The sequence below is a fragment of the Sceloporus undulatus genome, chromosome 6 (assembly GCF_019175285.1).
Source record: "Sceloporus undulatus isolate JIND9_A2432 ecotype Alabama chromosome 6, SceUnd_v1.1, whole genome shotgun sequence".
Classification (NCBI taxonomy): domain Eukaryota; kingdom Metazoa; phylum Chordata; class Lepidosauria; order Squamata; family Phrynosomatidae; genus Sceloporus; species Sceloporus undulatus.
The window spans coordinates 136,807,733-136,831,859 of record NC_056527.1 but is presented as its reverse complement, the minus strand read 5'-3'; the positions used below and the strand labels follow the sequence as shown (position 1 = coordinate 136,831,859).

The following is a 24,127-nucleotide window of genomic DNA, read 5'->3' as shown; positions in this document are numbered from 1 at the left end:
TGCCTTGGAATAAAACTATTCCCCTCCTTGTGCAGCAGAATCATGGCAAAATATTTTTCAAATAACTCCAAGACAGAAATTGTTCCCCTTTTTTTCTTTTTGTTACACCAACCTTCTACCTTAACATCCATGGTGGTAGATTTACAAACTGGCTATTATACACTCCCATAGCAAAATCCTGGTCTCAGATTACTTCTATGTGAGGCTGACTGTGCATGACTTTGGCTGAGAATGTGTACCCCAAATTTTTAACAAGCAACCTTCTCATAGGACATAGCCAGATATCTAACATTTCAGATGATACAATAAAGGATTGTTTATTGCAGTCCATTCATTGTATCTGCACTCTCTGAAAGTGGCTTTGCACATTCTTTTGGAGAACTCAGCTTACCCCATCGTGTTGAAATCCTCATCAGGTGGCACATAGTCTTCATCATCACTTGTCAACCCTAATTCATTACCATAACACTGGTGGACAAAGTGCCAGAGTTCCTTTGGACACAGGGGCTGGGAAAAGAAAAAGGCTAAGCTAGTATCTCCCATTAAAAATGTGATGAAAATTAAGTAGTCCAACAAAACTTGACTTATAACTCCAAACATTGATAATGAGCAGTTTTCTCTGCCTAATGTTAGGTGCAAGTTTCGATAAGTTGAAAATATGGGCAAGATCCATATGAATGTAGGCACGCCTTCAAATAATCTGGACCCAACTTTCTGAGGTCAAAATCAGTGCTCTGGTTTAAACCCAGAAATGGTACGGTTGTAATATGATGGTCTGACTATTAACCCCCAGCGAACACTCAAGTATTCTCATTCTGTATCAGTTGATACTTCAAAAGGGCTCCACACAGAATACATTACAGAAATCCACTATGGATGGGAATATGGTGCACATAAATGAGGTCAGGCCTGCTTTCTCCAGTTAGGGTCACAACGGACGTACCAAAGAAAGGAGAGCTGTTTTTATTTCCCTTGTGATTTTACATGTAGTACAAAGCCTCCATTGTTACAAACAGCTGGAATTTCAAAAACTAATACGTGAAAAGGTCATATATTCTCATAGTCCTATAGGAGAAAAATAGAAAGGAGAATGGTTTCCTTGAAAAGCAAGCCAAACAGCTGTTAGGATGTGCGCAGGCATACATGTGATAATCACATCACTGAAGCAAGGCCATAACATTTCTAAGTGTGGTTGGAATTTGGCAGGAGCTTGTCATTTTTAGCTTGCTTGTTCCAAAAGGGGGATAGTATTATTTTAAAATAATAATGAAGAAGTATGTATCTTTCTCGAACAGGATAAGCATTTGGCACTACAGATCCTCAAGGGTGTTCATAGTCTGGGAGAGTGAACTGGGATGGGCTTCTGAAAAACAACTCCACTAACTCAAAGGCGTAGCCATGTTTGCCTGAAAAATCAGTGGGCAAAGGGATCTCGTATCATCTTTGAGAATAACTGAAATGACTGGTAACTTGGGCTTTTGCAGACATGAACCTACTTCCTCAGAGGCATGGGGACCTAAGGAAGTAGGCTCAAGTCTATGGAAGCTCCTGCTAACAGCTCCTTCCAGTTAGTCTCAAAGGTGCTACAAGATTCCTTTGCATACTAATTCCATTAACTGTTGTTCCATTTCCTAATGAAATCCATAGCGCTGGTATGCGCCTTTAAAACTCTACACAAGTTGGGGACTGAGAACCTGACTTAACGGTTGCTTCCACATGGGCCTGGTGTTCCATAGAAATCATTGGAAGACCTTCTCCAAATACCTCCATCTTCTGAGATAGGTGGGCAGAATGGTTAGGCATCTGTGGAATGTGTTTATTAGGCAGGTGTACCTGGTACATACAGTAATGTCTCCTTGGTGACAGACAGTGACCTCTCTCACCTCAATCTGTTTTTTTCTTTTCTTTTTTGGCATCAGCTGAAGCTAGCTTTATCCCCCTCTGTGAGTGCTTTTACTTCTGATGTTTCAGTATGTGTTACTGCCTGTATGTCTTCCTGTAGTGCTATTTGTTAGTGAAGGCAGCCTCGAGAAGATACTGCTACAGGGATGGCTATAAATATTTCAAATGGAGATAGGTTTATATCTATATGAGAAGTGTCTTCATGTCTCCGTACCTTTTCAAGGAGGGCATTCTGCCAGAGCCTGAACATCATCATGTACGTTCTGTCTCGGGCACCAAAGGAAGTGAAAAAGTGCTGTGAAGAGCAAAGAATCAAGGGGGTTAGGAAGGTTACCTAAAAGTATGTTGGCAAAGACAAAAAGAACTGAACTGCAGCTTCTTATTTTCTTAGCAAATGATGTGGGAGTTGAGAAGCTGGACTTGTAAATTGAATTTTCCACTGCTAGGGTGGTCCACAGAACAGAACGTTTGCCACCAATCTGATTCAAGTGTTCTTTGCCAGTTGATATGGATACTTAACTTTCCGTATGAAACAGTCAGCTTATGATGTGCTACGCTTCTTCCACACAACTATCAACACACTTTTTAATGAATCATCCCTTGGTCATTATCACCTATTCATTTTCGGTTTGAGAACTGTGTGGCCCTCCAAGTGTTATTGCACTACACATCCCAACAGTTCTCATCTTTGGATCTACTGGATAGGGTTGCTGGGAGTTACATTTGAACAACATCAATGAGGCCACATAACTCCAGTACCTGGTGTATTTAGTACACCAAGGTGGAAATCCTACCTTGCATAGATTTGTCTAATTCTCTTTTAAAGCTGTGCAAACAGGTGGGCATCAATACATCTGGTGGCAGCAAATTCCACTATTGTGGAATTCAACTGTCTCTTTCCAGTATTAGTCCATTCCTGGATCCAACTCTACCTAATATGTTACCTGCCCTTCAGTGGAACTTTCTGTTCTTGGCAGAAGAATCAAGAATGGAGGGTTATGGAACCTACCTTTTCAGTGTCAGTGCAAACTTGGATAGCATTAGGAATGAGCCGTGCAGTTTTTTCCTTGGTCATGGAGCAGATGTCCTTCAAACGGACTGTCAACTGTCCCAAGAAATGGACAACCAGAATGTTAAAGAGCATAAAGATAAGGTGTAGCGACCCAAACACAGCATTTCCAGAACAAGTACTAGGGCATAGAGGGCTGGCAGAGGGCAAGGAGGAGGTAAACGTACCAATGTTTCCCAACGGAAAATGTTGCTGTAGAAGCATATCCAGTTTTCAGAGAGGTAGAGTCGGCCCTGCAGGAGAATGTCTCTTTGAAGTGCACAGGAGTAATCTGCGGAGAAGTGAATAAGCATCAGTAATAAACATTGAAGAGCCTAAATACACCTGGGAGCAGCCAACTATGTACTGTAAGTGGAGCCCTGCCAACAAGCTTTCAAGCTATACAGTAATACTGTAGCAGGGAAAGACGATGGGAGGGAAGAATTAAGGAAAACAGATGGGAGGAGATTTATCAGTATGAACTGACGGTTCATTTTGAACTCAGAGCAAAGCAACCAGTGGTGTTGGCGGATGTGCCACGTGGCTGAGCAAACCTTTAATGCGATCAGATGAGGATATTCCAGGCTGCCCCTTCCCATTGCAGACAGGACTTACATCTTGTGTGGGCTTTACCACACAGAACACAATCTGTACTCAACTGTTTTGCTTTGTAGATAATCTTCTCTGTCTATGATTGCCACTGTCCTACCATAACTAGCCTTCTTGATAGTTATACTGTCATTACGTACAACATGACGCAACATCCCCCATTCAAAACCATAAACTTTAAGGTATTCAGTTTTCAGGAGAGTTTTGTTCCAATTCCCGGAGGTTTTTTCAAGACCAATTCCTTCAACAGTTGGCTTTCTGGATGAACAAGTCCTAGCAGAGCAAAACCTGGCCTTGCTCTTAGAGGTGTGGCTCTAAAGATCAAAGTCCTGTTTTTAAGATATAATGTTGTACTCTAAGACCAAACTGGAAGAAATGTCATTAATGTAATTTGGTGAGTGACTTTTTAAAAGTAAATAGTAACTGTGGACAACCCAAATGGGATTGAGAGTGCACTGGAAAGCAAAGTATTCATGCATTGCTACCCTCCTCACCCTCACCATCCCAGCTGGGTCCTGAACCTCTCTGCTCAGGCCAACTCAGTTATTTGCTTTGCAAGAGCTCATCACACACTTGTTAATTGTCTGAATAGTATCTGATCCATCTTGACTCCAGAAGTACTCAAGAGGTTTAATTTTTTTTAAAAATGTTCATGTTTGATTATATTTCAAGTTAAGAAAGAGACACATGTCGTCTATTAGACATATCATCAGTTAGTTCCTAGTGAACTTGTAGCTTTGACATTCATCTTTCTTTCTTTCTTTCTTTCTTTCTTTCTTTCTTTCTTTTCCCTTTTGACATCAAAGTTCTTTCTCCACTTGCCAACGGAGGTAAAGTGGATAAACTGCTGAATCAAATCTTTAAAAACTGCAAAAAATGTAGTATTCTACCTTATCTTACAGTGCATCTACACTGTAGATATAATGCTGTTTGACATCACTTTAACTGCTATGGCTCCATCCAACAGAACCCTGGGATTTGTAGTTTTGTGAGGCAGCAGCAGCACTCTTTGGCAGAGAAGGCTAAAGACCATGTAAAACTACAGATCCCAGGATTCCATAGGATGGAGCTACAGCACTTAAAGCAGTGCCAAACTACATTATTTCTACAATGTAGTTGCACACACACACCCAAGACATCAGACACAAGTCGCAAAGAGTTAAAAACCCAGGGTTTGGGGGTCAGTTTTTTAACTAAAATGTCTAGACATATACAGGAGTATAAGCAGTATGTTTCATATACACCTTGTACATACAGCCTGAAAGTAATTTTATACAATGTTGTTAATAATTCTGTGTATGAAACCAAGTTTGTGTACACTGATCCATCAGAAAGCAAAGATCTCACTATCTCAACCACCCATGAAAAACATTTTGGGTTTTAGAGTAATTTGGATTTGGGGAATCTGGATAAGCCTGTAGTGAACTATTTGCTTGCACAGGACTAGGAAAATCCTGACGGAGGTCTTACCAACTATGAGGCGCTCTGTGTCGGGAAGCTGTTTGAAGAGTTTCCTGAAGTCTTCATTCCGCTGCTTGTAGGTTGGACTCAGCACCTGCAAAGAGTGGAGGCTTCATTAGAAAGAAAGGAAGTTAACAGAAGGCCAGAGAATGGGTCCACAAGGGGAAAGTACAGGGAAGAAATATTATACTGTATAACTAAACACGAAAAAGCAGTAGGTATTATCCAATTTCAGATGTGAAAAATGGGGGACAGGAGCTAGTTTGGTGAGCACAGATGGTGGTGAATTAGGAAGGAAACGTAGAAGAGAACTATAGTTTAATCAGGAGGATGTAAAACAGAAGGGGTCATTCCATTCCATTTAGATCACAGCACAGTTCCTAACAGTATTAAGAAAGGATTGGGTGTCATCTGCATCCAAAGCCTCCCAAACATTTTACCAGAGAAAACCCTCATTTGCAAGCATTCGTTGATAAAATAAAAGGTAGAAATTGCAAGGCATCTGTTTGGACCGCGATGTTGAAGAAAGGATGGTCCAAAGGACACAAACAAAGTGACTGTAGCTATGCTAGGTCCTTCTTTGTGTTATCAAACTCACTTGTCACTACTATTATTCTAAAATACTTAGGTTTTTCAGGAAGGCAATTACTATCATCAGATTTCTAGATCCATCACTGGATGGCATTCATATGAACAATGGACATGGCTGCGGTCACATTTTCATCTCTTTAAAGAAGAGAAACTTTAGGAGCTAGTATATGCCTTTTTGAAACTTCATTGACCTGAAAGATATTGACGTTAGGCTTGCTCTCTTTTCTAAGAATCTGTTGGCAACTCCTGGAAAAACCCTATGGGACCTTCTCATTTTTAACAGCCTCATCAGGCAATGCTGGCTTTTATAGAGACTGAAGAATAAAACAAGGAGATGGTATAGTAGAGAGTCTGCCTTTCCCAAGTGATAGCCATGGGAAATCTCTCTTAAGGTGGATATGTTTTAGAAAAATAGTAGCTATTTGGTACCCCAAGTACAGGATCTCAAATACACCCACACATTGGCAAGTGGAGCAGACTTCCACAACCTTGTTGGTAGTTTAGTCTAGTAAACCTACAGTTGAATCTTTCTAACAGGATGAATACTAGTATGACCAGACTAGTGAGACCAGACCTCCTTTTCCAGGACACATCTTACATTTCAACTTTCTGTCCAGGAGGAATTTCAAAATGTCCTCCATTTTCAGCAGGACTGAGAAACATGAATTGATATTTATAGCAGAGTTTTCAGCTTTTATTTTGTGATGCCCTACGTTTTTCTTGACCATCCTACATTTTGCGGTGCCTTGTCCTCCTTTAACGGTTACGACATCTGGTCACCCCGGACCAAATGGATGTCCACTAAGGTATGTCCATCACTCAAACATGTTTATAGTTGTGGATTGTCCAGGCCAGTTCTGGTTCAGCCAAAAAGAAACCCACTATTGTGAGTAGGTTATGGGCTGCTTAAAAAACTGCAGTTAACAAGCCTATAGGAAGATGCATCTCTGACTGATTTCTCCAGCAACAGCCCAGATGTCTTCAAACCTGAACTGCTACTATTGGGTCTTCACTGTCTCTGGTGGGTTTTGGAATCAGGACTGATATACAAAAGACATGGGACCCAGCCTCATTACTCAACTAGACTGAATTGCAAGAAGCAATTTCAAGAAGGAAAGTATATCAGAACAGGAACAACTATTAATGCAGTTTTCTTTCTCTCCACACAGACACACACACAAGAGACAGGATCGAAATTCCTCTAGAGTATGCGTTTCAGCCATCTACAACCCCTCATGCATTGCAAAAACCTTTCTCTGTTCAAACAGAAAAAGCCATCTATGCATGCAACAAGTATCTCTCTTTTCTTCTCAAACCACAGTACTGTACTCTTAACTACAGCATCTCTCATTTTAAGAAGTCAGTATTAATGATAACCGTGTGCACCCTATGAATATGGCAACCAAACAACATTGCAGACAGGTAGAACTTGGATCTCCGAAGGATTCAAACAGCCATTCAATTATTATACATTTAATGAAACTGTCAATAACAGGGATTTATATGAATTGTAAATCAGATGTTTTGACTTTTGCCTTCTTCAGTGATGTCAGCTGGAATGAAAGTAATGGCTATCATTACTTTCACAGAGAGAGTGAGAGCAATATCAGCTATCAAACTGCAAACAGCCAGCATTTGCTACTTGATCAAATGATGCCAAAAGGCCATAAAAATGGCTTTTAAATTATGTTAACTTTCAGATGACTTTGTATCCTGAGAAATCTAGTAAAGGTTAAGTTATTTACATAGAGAAATCTGGATCAATTTTTAATAATAATAATAATAATAATAATAATAATAATAATAACAACAACTTAGGAGGTTGGAGCAACTGCATCATCTACTCTCATTTATTAAAGGTATGGGGCACACAAGAGGATAAGGGAATGCTATGGAATTTAGCATAATTTCTATGCTTGTGATTTCTTGGGAGAAAAAATATTGCAAGTTAAAAGGGAAAAAAATTAGGTTAAATCTATATTGTCAACAGAGACTGAACAAGGGGTAGAAAAAGTAGCCTAAGAACATCAGCATGAAGCATGGATTTGAGAAGAAGACACTCACAGCTGGAATCTCTTCCCATCCAGAGCTCTCATAACCTTCAGAAAAATCATGCAACCACTCCAGGTACCACAGTAGTCTCTTGTCCTCCAGATCCAGGAGAAGACTCCAAACCGCCCCACCTTCTGACAGAGTATCCATGATAGCACACCAGTGTGCCTCACCAGTTTCACCACTCTTCTTTCTTAATCGCTAGTGGCACATGGACTTTGGGAACAAAATACTCTTAACTCTTTGGCCTGCGACCAAAATTATGAAAAGATGTGGATGGTTGCTTGGAAAAGTGCGGACTGCACATCTGCATTTCCCCTCACATGTGGCTTTTCAGATCCAAAAGGGATAGGAACTTCTCAAGACAGTCCATAGCAAACAAGTTCATTCAGATAAGTTTGTTGGCTGGTCCAGCTGTCTTGCCACGACGCTGCGCTGATATCTTCAGCCAAATATATCTCAACAATGATGTTCAGAGCAGTTAATAACAACAGTCCCCACAGAAGCTACCCACAGGACTGCATTTCAGCTCCAAGATGGCAAAGTTGTAATGGGAAAGTAGTAACCACGTCTTCCTCAGGGCAATAAAGCAGCAGAATCTCAAACACCTAAGTGCTAATATCCAGGCTTGTACCACTCCTCAAACCCAGTTGGTATCTCTGGAGCAGCAAGGAGTCAGTCCAGTTGCAGACCTTTCCTCAATGCACAGTGTACACAACACAGCTATGTCTGGACTCAGTCCAGTGACTGCCCTGGACACTCCTTGTTCCATCTCTTCTCTAAAAGGCAGCTTTATTCCTTTTTAAAAAAAAATCTCATGGAAGGAGAGGGTGGGGAAAAGACACCAAAATGACTTGCACATGTTTTACGTTTCGGTCTCTGGGTTATTCTGTTGGCCAATGCCCTGGAGTAACCTAGCTTTGGCCCTCCCTCCTTCCAAGCAGATGTTTCCTGCAATGCAAAGTTGCTGGACAGAGTTTGTGTTGGGCGGGAAGGAAAGAAGACAGAATGGCCAATGTGTACAACAACAGAGATGACGAAATCCCAAACTGCTCTATTTATCAGGGGCTCTTTTCTTTCAGTGTGTTTTCTTCATGTAAATATTCAAACAGAAGAGTTCACGAGTACCAAAAAATGTGAAGTTCTCTCTCTATCTGAATCCAGACCCTTTGGGGATTTGCTTGATTTTCATCCAGGGTTCGCAATCTCCCTCTGTCTCAATATCACATTCCTTCTATTTTTAAAAACAAAGAATTGGGAAATCAGACTAAATGCATTCAAAAGTTCCCCAACAGGATATAGATTATATTCTGAGAACAGGGATGTTGCATGACCACTTGCAATGTATGGTAAAGAGTGTCTCAAAGCTACAGAGATGCAAGCATTTGTAGGTAATGTTTAGGAAGACAGAATTAAGGGAAAGGATTTAATTCCATGGACCACAAAAGATCCCTTTCCTCACAATTGCCCCAAAAGTTCCCAAGGGAAGAATGCAATTTCTCTGAACAGGGTACCTACCAACAAGTCAGTTTGACATGGTCTCAGTATACATGCATACATTCCCATTCTGTGGAACTCAAATACTGTGAATGGTAGGATTAAACTGGAAAGGAAATGGGGCTGAGATGCATAGATAGAGGTAGGGAGAGCATACAATAATAATAGCATACATAAGCTGAAAGGGGCTAGTATGGGGGGGATAAAAAAAGGAACGGCCAAGAGAAGTGAGCAGCATTTGTAGTCCACAACAACTACACCCCCCCCCTTGTACAAGTTATACATAAACTTAGACAAGTTCTGTCATAAGACCAGAGGACTCTAGTTATTCCAAATGTATTAATACTATGGTAATTTCTAGTAATAACTGCTGTAATCTTTGTTGGGAATGCCTTTGGATAGCAATAAGTTCAAAACACTGGCCTGGCTGGTGATAAGCGCATCTCATCCGTATTTCAGGAACTTCATTGGCTCCTATCCTATTTGTAAGCATGGATAAAAATGCCAATGTGTAACTGTGGATGCATCTGCACTGCAGGAATAATGCAGTTCGACACCGCTTTAACTGCCATGGGTCCATCCTGGTATTTGTAGTTCATTGTGGCACCAGAGTTCTCTGGCAAAGTCCCAGAATTCCATAGCATTGAGCCATGGCAGTTAAAGCAGTGTCCAACTGTGTCATTTCTTCAGTGCAGATGTAGCCTTTAAACCCCTATATGACTTGGGGTACAGGCATCTGAAAAAATACCTGATCCTGTACAAATTATCCTGTATATTGAAATCACCTCTGTGTGGACTGCTGTTCAACCATAGGAACAGGGACCAGAAAGAGACTTTTTAGTAGTGAAACCCATTCTAGGGAATGCCTTTCTCAAGGTCTACCCAGTGTCAATAATGTTAGCTTTATAGTGCCCAAGCACAAATATTTATAATCTCTGAGGTTTTTATTGTTGTCAGTTTTGAAACAGCATAGCTTCTGTATTATATTCTTTTATAGGTAGGGTTGGGCTTAAATCATATATTAAGTTTGCTGACAGTAGGATGGTTTTTAGATTGTACGTAATCCAACTCTTACGCAGATGAATAGATACGTAAAAGAGGTTTTACAGTGTATAAATATGAGATGTATACATACAGAAGCAAAAAAGGGTAGCATTTCAATGCTCTATAAAACTGGTTATAGTCACTTTTCCACTTTCCTTTCCTTATTTATATTCCATTTTTTCTTTTGCTTGTTTAGTCCCATTCTGCTGAAATTTGTTTGGCTTCAGAATAAGTGTATCTCATAATTTCTTCCTTCTTTCCTCACTCCCATTTTCTTCTTCCTAAAAAACCAAGTGGCTTCAGGAGAGGATGATGTGCGGTAGAGGGGCATATGTTACCATTTGCTTCTTTTCCCACATCTAAATGATCTCCCTCTCTCTTTTAATTCTTTGCAATTCTAGAAGAGCATATGTTACAAAGTGTTCCAAACTTTTAAAATGTTTTTTTAAATGTTATAAAATGTTTTAAAAGCTGCATAACCCCATACACTAGTCCACACGAATCCCGAAATTGACAAGAATGCAGATCCACCTGGCATGCAAACTATGGCAGTGATGTCAAACAACCCTGGGGTTTCAGCTACTCTTGACAACATGATAGTGGTCATGTGGAACTATGAATAAAGTGCTTTTTGTGCAGCAGCGCTGGCTTTAAATTGGCCGAACCCTTTTGCTTGAGCAAATGACAACTCTTTCCTGCTCTAGCTCTAATGAGTACCCTTTGAAACTGAATGATGAGAAACGTCTTAGATAAAGATCAAGAAAACGTTTCCTGACTATCTGCATGCCACCCACTCACATTCTCTAAAGGAAAAGGAGGAGCACAGAGACAAATAGAGGCGGGAGGCTAAACATTAACTTTAGGGCAAACACAAGGAGCTGGGACAGAATGGTACAGGAAAAGGGTGAGTGGATGAAGGGTGGATTTCATACTGAAAAAGATCTCTGTGGCTTTGGTGGTGGTTTTAACCTGAAATCTTAGCATAGAAAATCCAAGCGGAAGGCTGAAGAGGAAAAAGAGTGAGGTGCTGAAAAAGGAGCAAAAGGGCAGGTGGCATGCAGGTATCACAAACTCCAGGAGGATTGATAAGGAAGACAATAGAGAGATGGGCAGACAAAGTCGCACGCCTCTCCTTTTAGATGTAAGGGCTTATTCGCATAAAATCTGAAATGTACATAAGGTGAACTGGTAGGCTTCAAAAGATGGGCATTAAGAAGGAGGAAAGTCTATCCCACTCAGAGAGTTGGATACACACACACACTTTCTATCTCACACAACTACAGTGTTTTCTACAATGTGGCTTGCAGCAGACTATGTGTGTGTATGCATATCTACCTATCTAAATGAGCATACATACACACACTTCCAACCCCAGTGTTTTTCATACACATGATACCACAACAGCTAGGAATTGAGTGACACTGGGTGAGTGGATTCAATGAAGCCCACTATTTCAGGGAATTGCTAAGTATTCTGTTACTGACAATGACAGTGATGGAAACCAAGGCATAGGACTAAAGGGTGTAGCAACTGGATAGATAGGATAGATAGGAAGCTGGACATCCAATGAACCATACATGTTTGAAGCAGCAACCAAAATGCAAAACAGGATCCCTTCATATTTCAGTAATCTTTTCAAATCCTTCCCCATTTTAACATAAGTTAGGAAGCATTATACAAACAATGCAGTTTGGGGAAGAGGACCTCTAGGGCTGAGAGAAGGCCAGCTTGCCCAAGGCCATATAGGTAAAGTTCGACTGGGGAAGGATTTGACCTGGCAAATTCCTGTTACATACTACTGGGGCCATGAGTTGATGCACCGGTTTTCTGTACTGAGGGTAACATACCAAACGTCAGAGTCTGGTTGTTTTACACAGGTTAGATTTTAAATTGCATGCTTTCAAATCATTCCTGTGAAATGGAGAAGGTGATTAGGCCACTTGAAAAAGGCCCTCATTGCACACATGTTAACTGATCGACATGCATTCAGGAACCCCTGAAGCTCAAATAATGGTTTATATGATCACCATCACCCATTTTTGACTGGTTCTTTGTACATCATCCAAGGCTTTATCTCCACTGGCCAGTATACTCTGGGGGCAGCCCATAGTACCCTGGGCCCACAGCTGCTCCAACCTGCCCCTATTATCTGGCCATCTGTTCCTGCACTGTGATGGCTGTCTGCATGGACATCCCACCAAACTGCTTGGCACATCTGACACCACCATGCAGACAAGGCCCTAGATTGTAATACTTTGCACCCAGCATAAGACAAAGAGCATCTGAGAAGGTAGTTCTGTAGCAGAGAACATCATTTCCATCCAGAAGGTCCTAGCCTCAGGCCCAGCATCTCCTGTTCGGCTAAAAAGATCTCCATTTGAAACCAGAGCAAGTAGCTGCCAGTCAGTGTAAACAAGACCGAGTTAGATAGACTAATGATCTGACTCAGTAAAAGACTGTTTCCCATATAAGACAAGGAAAGATTGCCTTACAATATTTACTAGGCTTCTATTGATAACACAGGGATCGTAATACATAGTTACTTCACAAGATTGTTATAAAGATTACTGGGATAATGTGGGTGAATTACTTTCAGCACTTGCACTGCACAGTATTATTGGGTTTCAGAGACTGCCTAACAGAGCAAGTATTTATTGCACCACAACAAGCATTTATTGCTGTATGTCATAGCTCACCTTATAAAATGTCTTATTAAACCAAGGGACCTGCTTTTGGAAAGCAACAGTGCCAGAAATCCCTTTATTGCTCAGTAGAGGAAAGCAGCCTCATGAGTAAAAACTTGTTAGAGCTATTATTGGGAATGTTTCTGAGCTCAAAGCATTTGTTTAGAAGTGAAAAGGCAAATTTTGTCCCAGTGTTGAATCTGAGGAAGGTGTCAGAGCTCAGTGCGAAAGGGAGGGGAAGAGGCTGAAATCAGTTATTCAATAGTTCTCAACTGGCTTCTCAACTCCAGGGGTTCCTGGATGAGGTGCATCATCTAGCTCCATTTCAGTCTGGTTTCAGGCCTGGTTATGGGATTGCCTTGATGGACATCTGTGCAGGGAACTGGACAGGAGAAGCATGTCCCTACTGGTTCTGCTGGATCTTTCTATGGCTTTTAATACCATCAACCATGCTATCCTTCTGAATCACCTCTCTAGGATGGGGCTTGGAAGTGCTGTTCTATGGTGGCTCCATTCCTTCCTGGAAGGATGCTGTCAGAGAGTGGTGCTGTAGGATTCCTGCTTGACACCTTGGCCATTGGCCTATGGAGTCCCTCAGGTTTCTGTTTTTCCCCTATGCTATTTAACATAGAGGCAGGTTGTCCAGAGTTTTGAAGGCATCACTCATATGCTGATGGCACCCATTTCTATTACTCCTTTGCACCAAATTCCAAGGAAGCCGTTCCTGTCAGTGGTGTCACTAGGGGGTGCAGGAAGTATGGACTGAACTGGGTGACACCTCAGAGGAGGAATGACACCCAGCTGAGCCCTTCTTTCTGCTATGGTATATGTGTGCATGTATGCCAGTGATGCCTGGCACCCACCACTTCTTCACCACTGCCCTAGCTTTTTCCCTGAGGAGGAAGCTGAGGCATCAGAGGACAAGGAGGGGTAAGCATGCCCCTTCTCTCCTTATGCCACCTCACTTATCCAGCCACCTTCTAGCCATCCTGGGCAGGTGAATGTCCAGATAAGTGAGGAGCAAGAGAGGCAGGGGAGGGGAGGCAGGGAAGTTCATTGCTGTTTTTGCTGTCCAGCAGCCCTTGTTGTGGTGTGGTAGATGGCCAAGCAGCTGGAAAGTGGGGGCAGGCCACTGTCTTTCCCCCACATGCCAGCACTACTCTGTACCATATGATCCCAAAAAAAAAACCCTCTTATAGTTATTCTTTTATTAATGACTTTGTATAGTTTTTAATTTGTATAGTTTAAAAATATGTTATCAACTTCTTTTGAGTTTCTTTACTGGGAGAAGGATGGGATATATGTGAATAAAATAAATACAAATAAATAAATAAAATTCTTCTGTAACTTCACGAAGTGTATAAGATTATCTAGTGTTCTCCTGGCATGATCATTTCTGCTTTCTTTTTTTAAAAAAAATGAAAAAGGCAAGCACATCAAAAGCACAATACTCTTTTACCTGTTCTTGCATTGGCCAGTAAAGTCTGCTATATTTACTGCAACTGTTTAAGGGATGCCCTGCATGGCATCACATGGGCCAAATGCTTCCTCATGGGCTCATGAAGCCTCCTTTCCTAGCAAATGGAATAAGTGTTAGTTGGCACAAGAGCCGTTCATCTAGCTTCTGCTCTGTTCTGACAAACCATGCCAGCATCTTGGAAATCTGTTCGGAGTTCTGCCAACACCACTGACTTCATGAGAGAGTAGTAACCTCAGCTTTAGCACAAATACTAATTGAGAGTTGGCTGTAGAAGATGAAGATGGCTACAGAGGTAGGAAAGTTCCTTACCATGCAAGGAAAAGTATGCCCTCTTAATAACAGGGACTGGCACTTCAAATCTGAGCAGCTCGACACATTCTATATGGAAATCAAACAAGTTCAAAATCATTTGGGAGGCTAAGCAGCAAGCGCTTGAACATGGCAAGCTATAGATGAGGGTAGACAAGTGGGGTCTGTAGTCACCATGAGAAAGGTAGCAAACAGAGAGTGGAAAGGAGTGACCTTTGTGCACTAGAGTGGGTAACAAGAAAGACTGGCAGAAGACAGGTAATAGCAACAGGAAAGGCTGGAAAGACACAGGAAAACCAGTAGAAACCTGCAGGAATAGGACTGGTGCTTCTGCAGAACTTATCCTTCACAAAAAGTAGGGACATTAGGGACATTTGAGCTCTCCCAATGCGTACGTGCACTGTTTATTCGCACAAGTGTTACAGATTTGTGCACATGTGTTTCATAACATTGATTTTCAGCAACAGAAATGCACAACGTGCAAGAAAAAAAATCACATTGTTGGTTGTTGCTTTCTGTTTGTTTTTTGTTTTGTTTTAGGTGGGCAGGAAGTATTTCTCTCTCTCTAGTTATGCACAGTTCACTAAATATTTTGGAACCAGGTAACCTTAGATCCAGGTAACCTTCACTGAATTTAGAAAGCTCATTAATTTCAATTAGAAACCTTTGTAGTCAGAAGGGTAGTTAGAAATCTCATAGGAAGGCACCAGCCCTATTTCAGCACTGAGTTTCCACCTGGTAAAGGGGTCTAGATTCTAATAGCTAGAACTAGGACAAAACAACCTAGAAATTCACAGACAGTGCTTACTCTTCGGATGTGTTGTCTTTCATGCTGAAAAATACATAGAGGAGGGGGGAAAGCAAGAGAACAGAAATAAAACAAGGACACACCAACAGTAAATCATATACATGTGCACATGGTCCATGGATACAGATTGCTATGTAGCCAGTCATGCAAACAGCCTGTGGATGAAAAAGTCATGTCCTGCTTCAGCCATCAAACTATTACTATTTTTAAAGCACACAAAGAGATACATGCACGCACACACACACAAAACTATCTTGTCCTTGTCTTATCTTGTCTAGACCTCAAGGACAAGTGTGGGGGATCTTTTCTTGCATCTGAATAAATGGGTTGTAGCCCACCAAAAACTTAGGCTGAAATAAATTGGTCGGTCTTAAAGGTGCTAGAAGGCTCCTTCTCCCCTCTTTTTATCCAGAACTCACATTTGTCTGGCAACATTATGCTGTTCACACGACCAGTTCCAATATGATATTTTCTTCTACATGTGTGGTTTTTGAAAGGCCATGGAGTCTCACATGTGGAGAGCATCTCAACTGTCTGTGCCATCACTGAAAATGCCCTAAAAATGCACTTGGGGATACTGATATGCATTCCTGCCCTGGACAGCAAATTCCCCAAAAGTGACACCATAGCTACTCGTTCATTTGCCCATTAGAGAGCCCTGGTTGTGTATTGCACATAACCCATTTGGATCAAGGAAGAGTAAAAGATATTAGCCAAGGACCACCCACAGCACTTGAGGCTGACGGATGGAGACAGCAAGAGCCTTAAAAGAAACCATGTGCGTTGGTTTTTGCTGTGTTATCTTTTGAGAAACAAAGCCATCATCCAGCAGCTGAAAGCAAACAGGCCAAGGAAAATAATCCCCACAATAACCTCATGGAAAAAGCTATGCCCCAAATACATTTCTGCGGCTGTACTTTTTAAACGGAAAACTCAAGAGTTTTTATCAATACATTATTTCACAACACTGGTTACTAACCTGATAAACAGATCAGTCAAACCTAGGAAGTTTAACACTATAATTGACTTTTCCCAGGTGGCTCTATTGAAGGAGTGGGTGTGTCCTTGCATGGGCATGCACACATATGCACCCACCTGGCATAATAACACCAGTAAGTTGTTTTCCATGTCTTCATATTTTTCTCTTCAACATTTCAAACAATGTAAGTGAAACATATGCTCCTATATATCCAGGGGTAGCCATGTTGGCCATGTAGCAAAGCGCTATAACATCCAAAATCCATAAAACAGTGATACCTTTTGGGGGGCCAACAAAAATATGCTACTATTTGCCGTATTCTAAAATATTCATTTAGCATGAAGCTTTGAGTGTGCTTGAACTGAGCTTTTGTATGGGTGTGTGCACATGTGTATTTTATTGGACATGTCTGTCAGGAAGTTGCATGTGTACCTTGCCTGCCATAAAATGTTGGGGAGTTGGTGTGATGGGTCATACAGTAAAAAGGGCTACTGCTGAGACATGGTGATCTCAGACCCAGGTGCGGAGATAACAAGGGAGGGAGGTAAGCATGAGTCAAGCCTCTTCAAGGCTGTTTCACTGAAAAAGATTCTGGCTGTAATAATATGGAAGGGGTGGTATGGGAGCACGAGGGGGAAATGTGTTTATTAATTACGACAAATAAGAATTAAGCCTGCCAGGAATTTGAAATTGTGTGCAGTTTCATTAGGCAATGATCATGCATGCTGGTCAGTTCTGACAATGAGTGTAATTGGACTGGAGCTCCAGTTTTCTTAATAAAGGTTTTCTCAGTTTTAACTAGATTTCTGAACTTGCCGGACCTGACAGTGACCCAATTGACTACTTCGGTTCAGCTACTTCGAACTTTTATAAAAACAGCTGAGTTCCTATAGGCATGCAGAATTAATACAGCCAACATCTTCTCATCCACTCCATGTAGAGAGGGCATTGTAAAAACCTAGTGATGCTGGCATTCCTATCACCAAGGTGGGACTCATGGCCCAGGTTTCTCAGGCATTGAAAGTTCTCCTAAGTTAACTAAACCCTAAGGCTGAAAAGACTCAAGGGCAAACTTCTCTGGGACTGGTTTCTTCTAAGGAAGAAACCTCTGGTATACCTTTCATCTCAGAAGAGGCTGCTGGCAGGTATTAGTAGTTCCCCTTGCATGAAAAGAGATCCACTTTCCCTCAGAAGAACCACTATCATTACCCTTTTTAATTTCAGGTTTTGAAAACTCAGTATCTTCTGCATATGTCTGTTACCCATAACAAAGAAAGCAACCAACCCGCATCTGACATCTTTGGGAACTCAGACATGATCTCAAACAGGCACAACTCAGGGCCCTGGAACATAGGACTCTTCCAAATACAACATTTGAGTCTGCTGAATGTCAAGTATTTTGGACCAGTCGCTTTCTTTGGTTTTAATTCAAGAACATCTCCATGATAGAGTTGAGAGCACTATTCTGACATAATGTACTGATAAATTTGCAATTCCTGTCCTGGCTAAGGACCTCCTCTTTGTCAGTTTGTGTGGCCTTGATCCAAGGACAGGGTCGGGGAATAGGAAGAAGAAGCATGTGTGGGTTTCAGAAAGATCCAGTACTGAAACTATGACTAAGACCCAATTTATTTTCTGGCTTCAGCGATACTGTGGATGAAAAAAATGAAAAAGCATCTGATGATATTGGCTCAGAAGGAATTAAGCAAACAGAAAAGAGTGTGGTAAAGATAAAGGGAAATGGGGTGCTTTCCTAGTACAGAGTATGACAGAACGAAATGTATTCTTCTTGATTCTCAATCGGAAAAGAGAAGAGCATGGAATTAGCTAGGCATACATGCACAGGAAGCTTCTCAGTTGTCTGATTTTTTGCTCTTACAAGCCTAAACAGATGCCCTATTGCAGGCTAGAAAGCATGCAAAAGAAATGGAATCTTCTTAAGGAGAATTTGCCGCACAGCATTAAGTCTGCTAATCTAGGAAACTGATTGGAAAACATACCAAACAAACAAACCCTGGTTTGGATTACTGTAGCTTTGATTCTTAAAGCGAGGCATTAATGTGCCTTCTGCCTAGGCATGACCTTCCTTTGCTTCTCCCTTCACACTGTGAGAAATCAAATCACTTTATCTCTAATTAACCACAGTTTCCCATTTTGTCCAACCAAGGGAAAGCAAGCCAGGTTATTGAAACCAACTTGAAACCATAAAGATTTATTGGTTTGACTAATCACACTACAGGGAAAATTAGTTCATATTTTGGCCAAACAGGATGGGATATGATAGTCTAACCCCAGTCAAAGAAAGACATGAAAAAGTTTTAGCCAATTTAGAATTAGAGTTCTCCAATCTCTTTCTCCAGAAAGAAGCAGCAACTGCTGGCCATTGTACAGAATGTGTGATGTCTTAAATAGAGATTATTAATCAATTGATTTGGGGTGCAACCAAGCATAATTCAACCCAAGGAAGCAGGACAAAGCAGAGAAGTCCTACTTGTGTCCATGAACACTTGAATGAATAAGTGGAGTAGAAAGCTGTTCCTGTTGTGCAAAGCAAATGCAAAAGGGAGGCAGAAAATCCAACAAGAACCTAAACAGTATATAACCGGTTCTACTCAAACAACAGAGTGCCTTTCCATCCTAAATATGATCACTATGAGTGCATCCACACTGTAGAAATAATGCAGTGTGATGCCACTATAATTGCCAAGGTTCCATTCTATAGAATCCTGGGATGTATAGTTTTGTGAGGCACTTGAATTCTTTGGCAAAGGAGGCTAAATATCTCAGAAAACTACAAACCCCAGATTTCACTGGATGGACCTACAGCATTTCAAGTGATGTCAAGCCGCATCATTTCTACAGTGCAGATGCACCCTATGTCATGTTTCTGCCATACTGTCTCCTCCAGCTATATAAATCCACCCGTTTCTCAGAGCAATAGTAGTTGCAAGGTATGATTGATTTACATGCAGAAAGAAATCCATGACTGAATTAGCAGCCTGCTGGTTTGTTAAGAAACCCTTCTTTATAAAGTCAATATTCTTGCTAGCTGTAAGATCTCCACATGTCCCTTATTTAGAATTCTTGTGCCCAATAAAATTACAAGATCTCCTTTAATCCAGTTAACCTATTTTTCCTTCCCTCCCTCCCTGCATGCATTGAGGGATAAAGGAAACTGAAGTACTTACATTGTACCAACTCTGGCTTTTCTGTAAGAACAAAATAAATAAAAAAAGTCAGTTAGTGTGGATCTTTTGGCACTAGGTAAAGAAAGAGGAATGAGGAGAAAGGGTTTCAGAAAGTCTTATACCAAACTTTGGTAATTACTACTAAATGCAACAGGAGGCATGAGGTCAGAGACAAAATGGAATTTGCAGGGATCTAGAACCAAAGTTTAGGTGCGTATTCTACAGAAGCTAAATTGTAACAAACATGGATCACAAATTACCAGTTACATGGGAAATTATCCCAATCGTCTGCAGGATAGAATACTGTTACTTGTACTTGTGTCACTTCTAACTTGGAAATGCCAAGCAGTAAATTGATTAGTAATCTATTTAGGATTTTCACAAGTGTGCAAATGTGGAGAATGGGAGCGAGAGAACCAAAATCAAATCTAGTGTCCTAAATAGGCATTTCAAAGCTAGAAGGACTCCATTGCAATCCTGAACAGTGATTTGGTTTTTTTTTTAAATCTATTTTTCTAATGTTCAAAACACTGCAAATGTGGGGTGCTCTTTCAAGGGAAATGTAGGGTGCGTGTTTGCTTTACAGGCTTGTACTCTGTAATTCATACATGCATTTTGGGTTCTTGGGACAGCTTAGCAGGCTAGAGTTCTGGAAGTAAATAAATGAACAACACACTATACCATAATGTGTAGACTTGTACCCATTAGACGGGTCTAGCTCTCAACAAAGAAACAAGCAGACCCGAAAGAATGCTGTTTTGCAGTGGCATCTCTAGAGTTGGTGTTACCTGGTGCAGGTGCCTGGAAGGGGCTACTGGGGCATTGAACCCCTCCTCTTAGTGGGAGGATGGCCTGACCAGGTGTCACCCTTTCTCTAAGGTGTCATCTGGTATGGTCTGTACATACCACACGTCCCAGTGATGCCCCTGCTGTTGTCCTAGCTTAAGATGCAAACCTTTGATACTGAATTTCTGTTCCTATTTTATTTAGACCTAGCTGATGTCTGTTTGTAGGCTGTTTAGTTCTGCAACAAAAGAGTGGTTGGCCTTAACTGGGAGTTACTTGGGCACTGTGATTGCTGCAGTCAGAGAAATAAACCACAACATTTACATTTTGTACAGTAGCCTCTGGGAAAGTGTACCTATGTGATCTGGGTGATATTCAGCCACAGCAGTGCAATGTGCCATCAACTGTTGTGTTGGATTGCATCCTCCATCATCCCAGGCAGCTTTTTGGGGTAGTACTCCAACACATCCAGATAGCATTGCATTGGGAAGGCTGGAGTAACCTGTGTTTTAATATAAAGGCTATATTCATGTCTGTTTATGTGACCAGACAAGTGTCTCTGTCTCTGTCTTTCTCGCACCTGAACTAAAGTTTCCTTCCACCTGAATCAAACAGGAGGGAGCATGGTGAAAGAATTCACAAGTTTACCGGGGCTGAGGGACAGAGTCAAATTCAATTTTAGCAACTGTTACGAGAAAGGATTTAAATAAAATTACAAGTTACCATAATGCCATAATTACAAAGACTTCTGATTTGGGAGTATTCCTGAATAGGGCTTGGAAAGGTTACCTTTCTAGACTATTACTCCCAGCAGCCCCCAGCCAATGCACAAGTGACTGCTGTTGACAGGAGTAACTTTGAAGATCTGGTGCATTAACTGTGTCCCTTCCTTGAGACATCAGATCTGGCCTAACAGATGAAACCTATTGTATTTATTTATTCTCTGAACTACTGTAGTCTGTTCTGTATGATGCTACCTTTGAAAAGTTTTCATAAACTGTAGCTGGTCTAAAATGCTCCAGGCAGACTGCTGACTAGCACAGGTTGTAACTCTCTTGTTGCAACAACTGCATTATCTCCAATCAAATTACAAGTTCAATTCAAAGTGCTAATAATGACAGTTAAAGCCCAAAAAGGCTTATACTCACATACCTGAAGACTACCTGATCCAATACAATGGCAAGAGCACTGATGAATTAATTCCATTTATTGCATTAATCTTTAAGCCACAGCACATATATGATCATCAAGAGTTACAGGTTAGCCTCTCTTTTGGGCCCCACTGATGTCAGATGCCTCATCTGCACTGCAGAAACAATGCACTTTGACATTGCCAAGGGCTGATGGTATGAAATTCAGGGATTTGTAGTTTTGTGAGATATTTAGCCTTCTCTGTCAGAGAGCTCTGGTGCCACAACAAACTGAAAATCCCAGCATTCCATAGCAGCAAGCCATGACTGTCAAAAAGGTATTAAACTGCATTATTTCTGCAGTGCACATGAGTCCAAGTGCAATGTAATATAATATAAAGTGTAATATAAATCTGTAGCGTAACTGCTTTAAGACTACCACATACTATTCTGGCAGCCCATCTCAGGTCAATAGAGCAAAAGAACATACAAAAAGGGACAACGAGAGTTTGGAGTATCATCCTTACAAGGGAAAGCAGTAAACAGCACTGAGTCCTGATTGTGAAATATGTCAAGGGGAAGAAAAGCAAGGTCAGGAGAGTTTATGAGTCCTGGGCTGTGTCCACGCACACTGATAGAAAAACATGGCTTACCACTGGGGCTACCGGATCTGCAGGGAGGACAAGCACAACCAGCACCCACAAAGGGCCAAGACTGGTAGCACTATCCACACGCTCCCCCTCCTAACCTGGCCCCAGTCCCACTAAAATGCTGTATACACTAGAGGAACCATGCAAACCTGAAAGTGATAGTGCTGTGCTGGTCATTGGAATTTCTGGGCAGAAAGAGGTCAGTGGATCATCCAGCCCAGGGTACCTTCTCTTGACCTCTTCTGCCTGCCTCTGACACTCTTCGCCCCCATCTCCACACCGGCATGCAGTCTGCACGCTCAGGGGATTCTCCAGAGTTTCCAGCCTGATCCAAAACAAGATATTTGTACTCTGGAGAATCACACTGGAGCATGGTTTGGACCCTTGTTTCACCCGTTTTGGCCAAATGCATCATCTAAACAGGGATGAGTCAGGAACCTTTTCTTTTGCTCTGTGCGGACATGGCCCCCGGAGTCCAGGAAAAGCTTTTGACACATATACCAGAATTCTTATCAGCCACCTGGGCACCAATCGCTCTACCCTGTCCTCGCAACCAAAACATGGCACTCTAGCCCACTGGTTTCCTATGAACTGGGATAACAAGGGGACAGGCTAAAGGAAGATGTGGAGAACTAACAGAAGGGGGACAAAGAAAAGAAGATAGAATCAAGTTCTTACTTTGATTAGGTTTAATCGGTCATACTGGAAAAGAAAATCATTAAGCATTAGCATAGGTGAAAATGAAATAAAAATATAGAAGGTATAGGATGGATAACAGTTGCACAAGAGGACAAAGGAAGGAACTACAGACAAGGAGTATAACAAAGCTACACTGGCACAAGAGTAAACATACTAACTACGCCACACCATACAGCTCTACAGCTAGGCAATATCTCTCAATGGAAAGACAAGATTAGCTCACTCACTTCTAGAATACAGAGCCACTATCTATCCAGCTGAATGCAAGTGAAAATACTGCATAGGAAAAGTGTGCCCTGTCTTAGCTTGGACTGCCATGCATACTCTGCAGGCTTGTCATATAGTCCATTATCCAGAGTAATTGTGCATCCATTAACTGACTCCAGCCCTCCATTTGTTTACAGCATCAAGGGTCACATTTGTTTGTTACAAGTTGAAGGTGAGTTGGTGAAATCTGGGGTCTTACACTGCTTCTCTTTCGCCCAATATAAAAGTGATTGAACAAACAACCAGAAAAGTTACCAGAAAATTCACATTTGGAGGTGAATGGATGTTGAATTCCCTCATTATCTCAAGAAACATGGGATGTGATGGCAGGTTTGTTCCCAAAGAGAAGTTGTGATGACTGCAACTTCAGCAATCAAGTATTATATGTCTGCATTAGTGTCAGTATTGCCATCTCAAATTACTCAGTTAGAAAAGTGGACAGTAAAAGTCAAGTACTTTTCTACTGAAGTGCTAACCGGTGGGTATAATGTTTTGCCATTCCATTTCCAATGAGGCAGATATTGATGATTTACGAAAGCTATTCCTGACTGGGACCAGATATCCATGATCATGTAAACAAGCCTAAAGACAAGTCTTGTCGAGTTGTTAACGTTGTTTGTGTACAGCTTGTAAAAGTTACTTTCTGGGCTAGTCTACACATTTAAAATTCCATTCAGTTGAACAGAATGTGATCTTGCTATATGTGATTCACAGGAGTTTGGGTTTTGTGTAGGGTATGGGTGAAAAACTCCTTAAACTCCATGGAAATGGGCTTCCCAGTTTTTACTGGAGTATCTGCTGAAACATGCAGAAATGTGCATTATCACCCATGTGGCCACCCACCTGCTTCACATGCTTCACATTTGGATAGCTGTGCACTTTTTGGCAGAGGGAGGATGAGTAGATGTCGATAGATACAAATTTGCACAAGAAAGTGAAGAAA

The 24,127-nt window shown here is 41.3% G+C and overlaps 1 protein-coding gene across 11 annotated transcripts in view; it reads right to left on the bottom strand.

Annotated features, from left to right (window-relative positions):
* Window positions 1-24,127, bottom strand: part of GRAMD1B (GRAM domain containing 1B) — a 171,267-nt gene that overhangs the window by 13,942 nt on the left and 133,198 nt on the right. For 4 of the 11 annotated variants that reach the window (XM_042472291.1, XM_042472293.1, XM_042472294.1 and 1 more), the window contains exons 5-11: window positions 19,653-19,673; window positions 15,486-15,509; window positions 5,030-5,114; window positions 3,139-3,242; window positions 2,912-3,007; window positions 2,117-2,197; window positions 392-507 (exon numbers count right to left, since the gene is read on the bottom strand). In XM_042472291.1, coding sequence (XP_042328225.1) covers window positions 392-507; window positions 2,117-2,197; window positions 2,912-3,007; window positions 3,139-3,242; window positions 5,030-5,114; window positions 15,486-15,509; window positions 19,653-19,673 — 527 coding nt within the window. Of the gene's footprint in view, window positions 1-391; window positions 508-2,116; window positions 2,198-2,911; window positions 3,008-3,138; window positions 3,243-5,029; window positions 5,115-8,648; window positions 8,898-15,485; window positions 15,510-19,652; window positions 19,674-22,896; window positions 22,921-24,127 lie in introns of those variants that run through there. The other 7 variants (XM_042472292.1, XM_042472300.1, XM_042472301.1 and 4 more) reach the window with 3 other exon arrangements.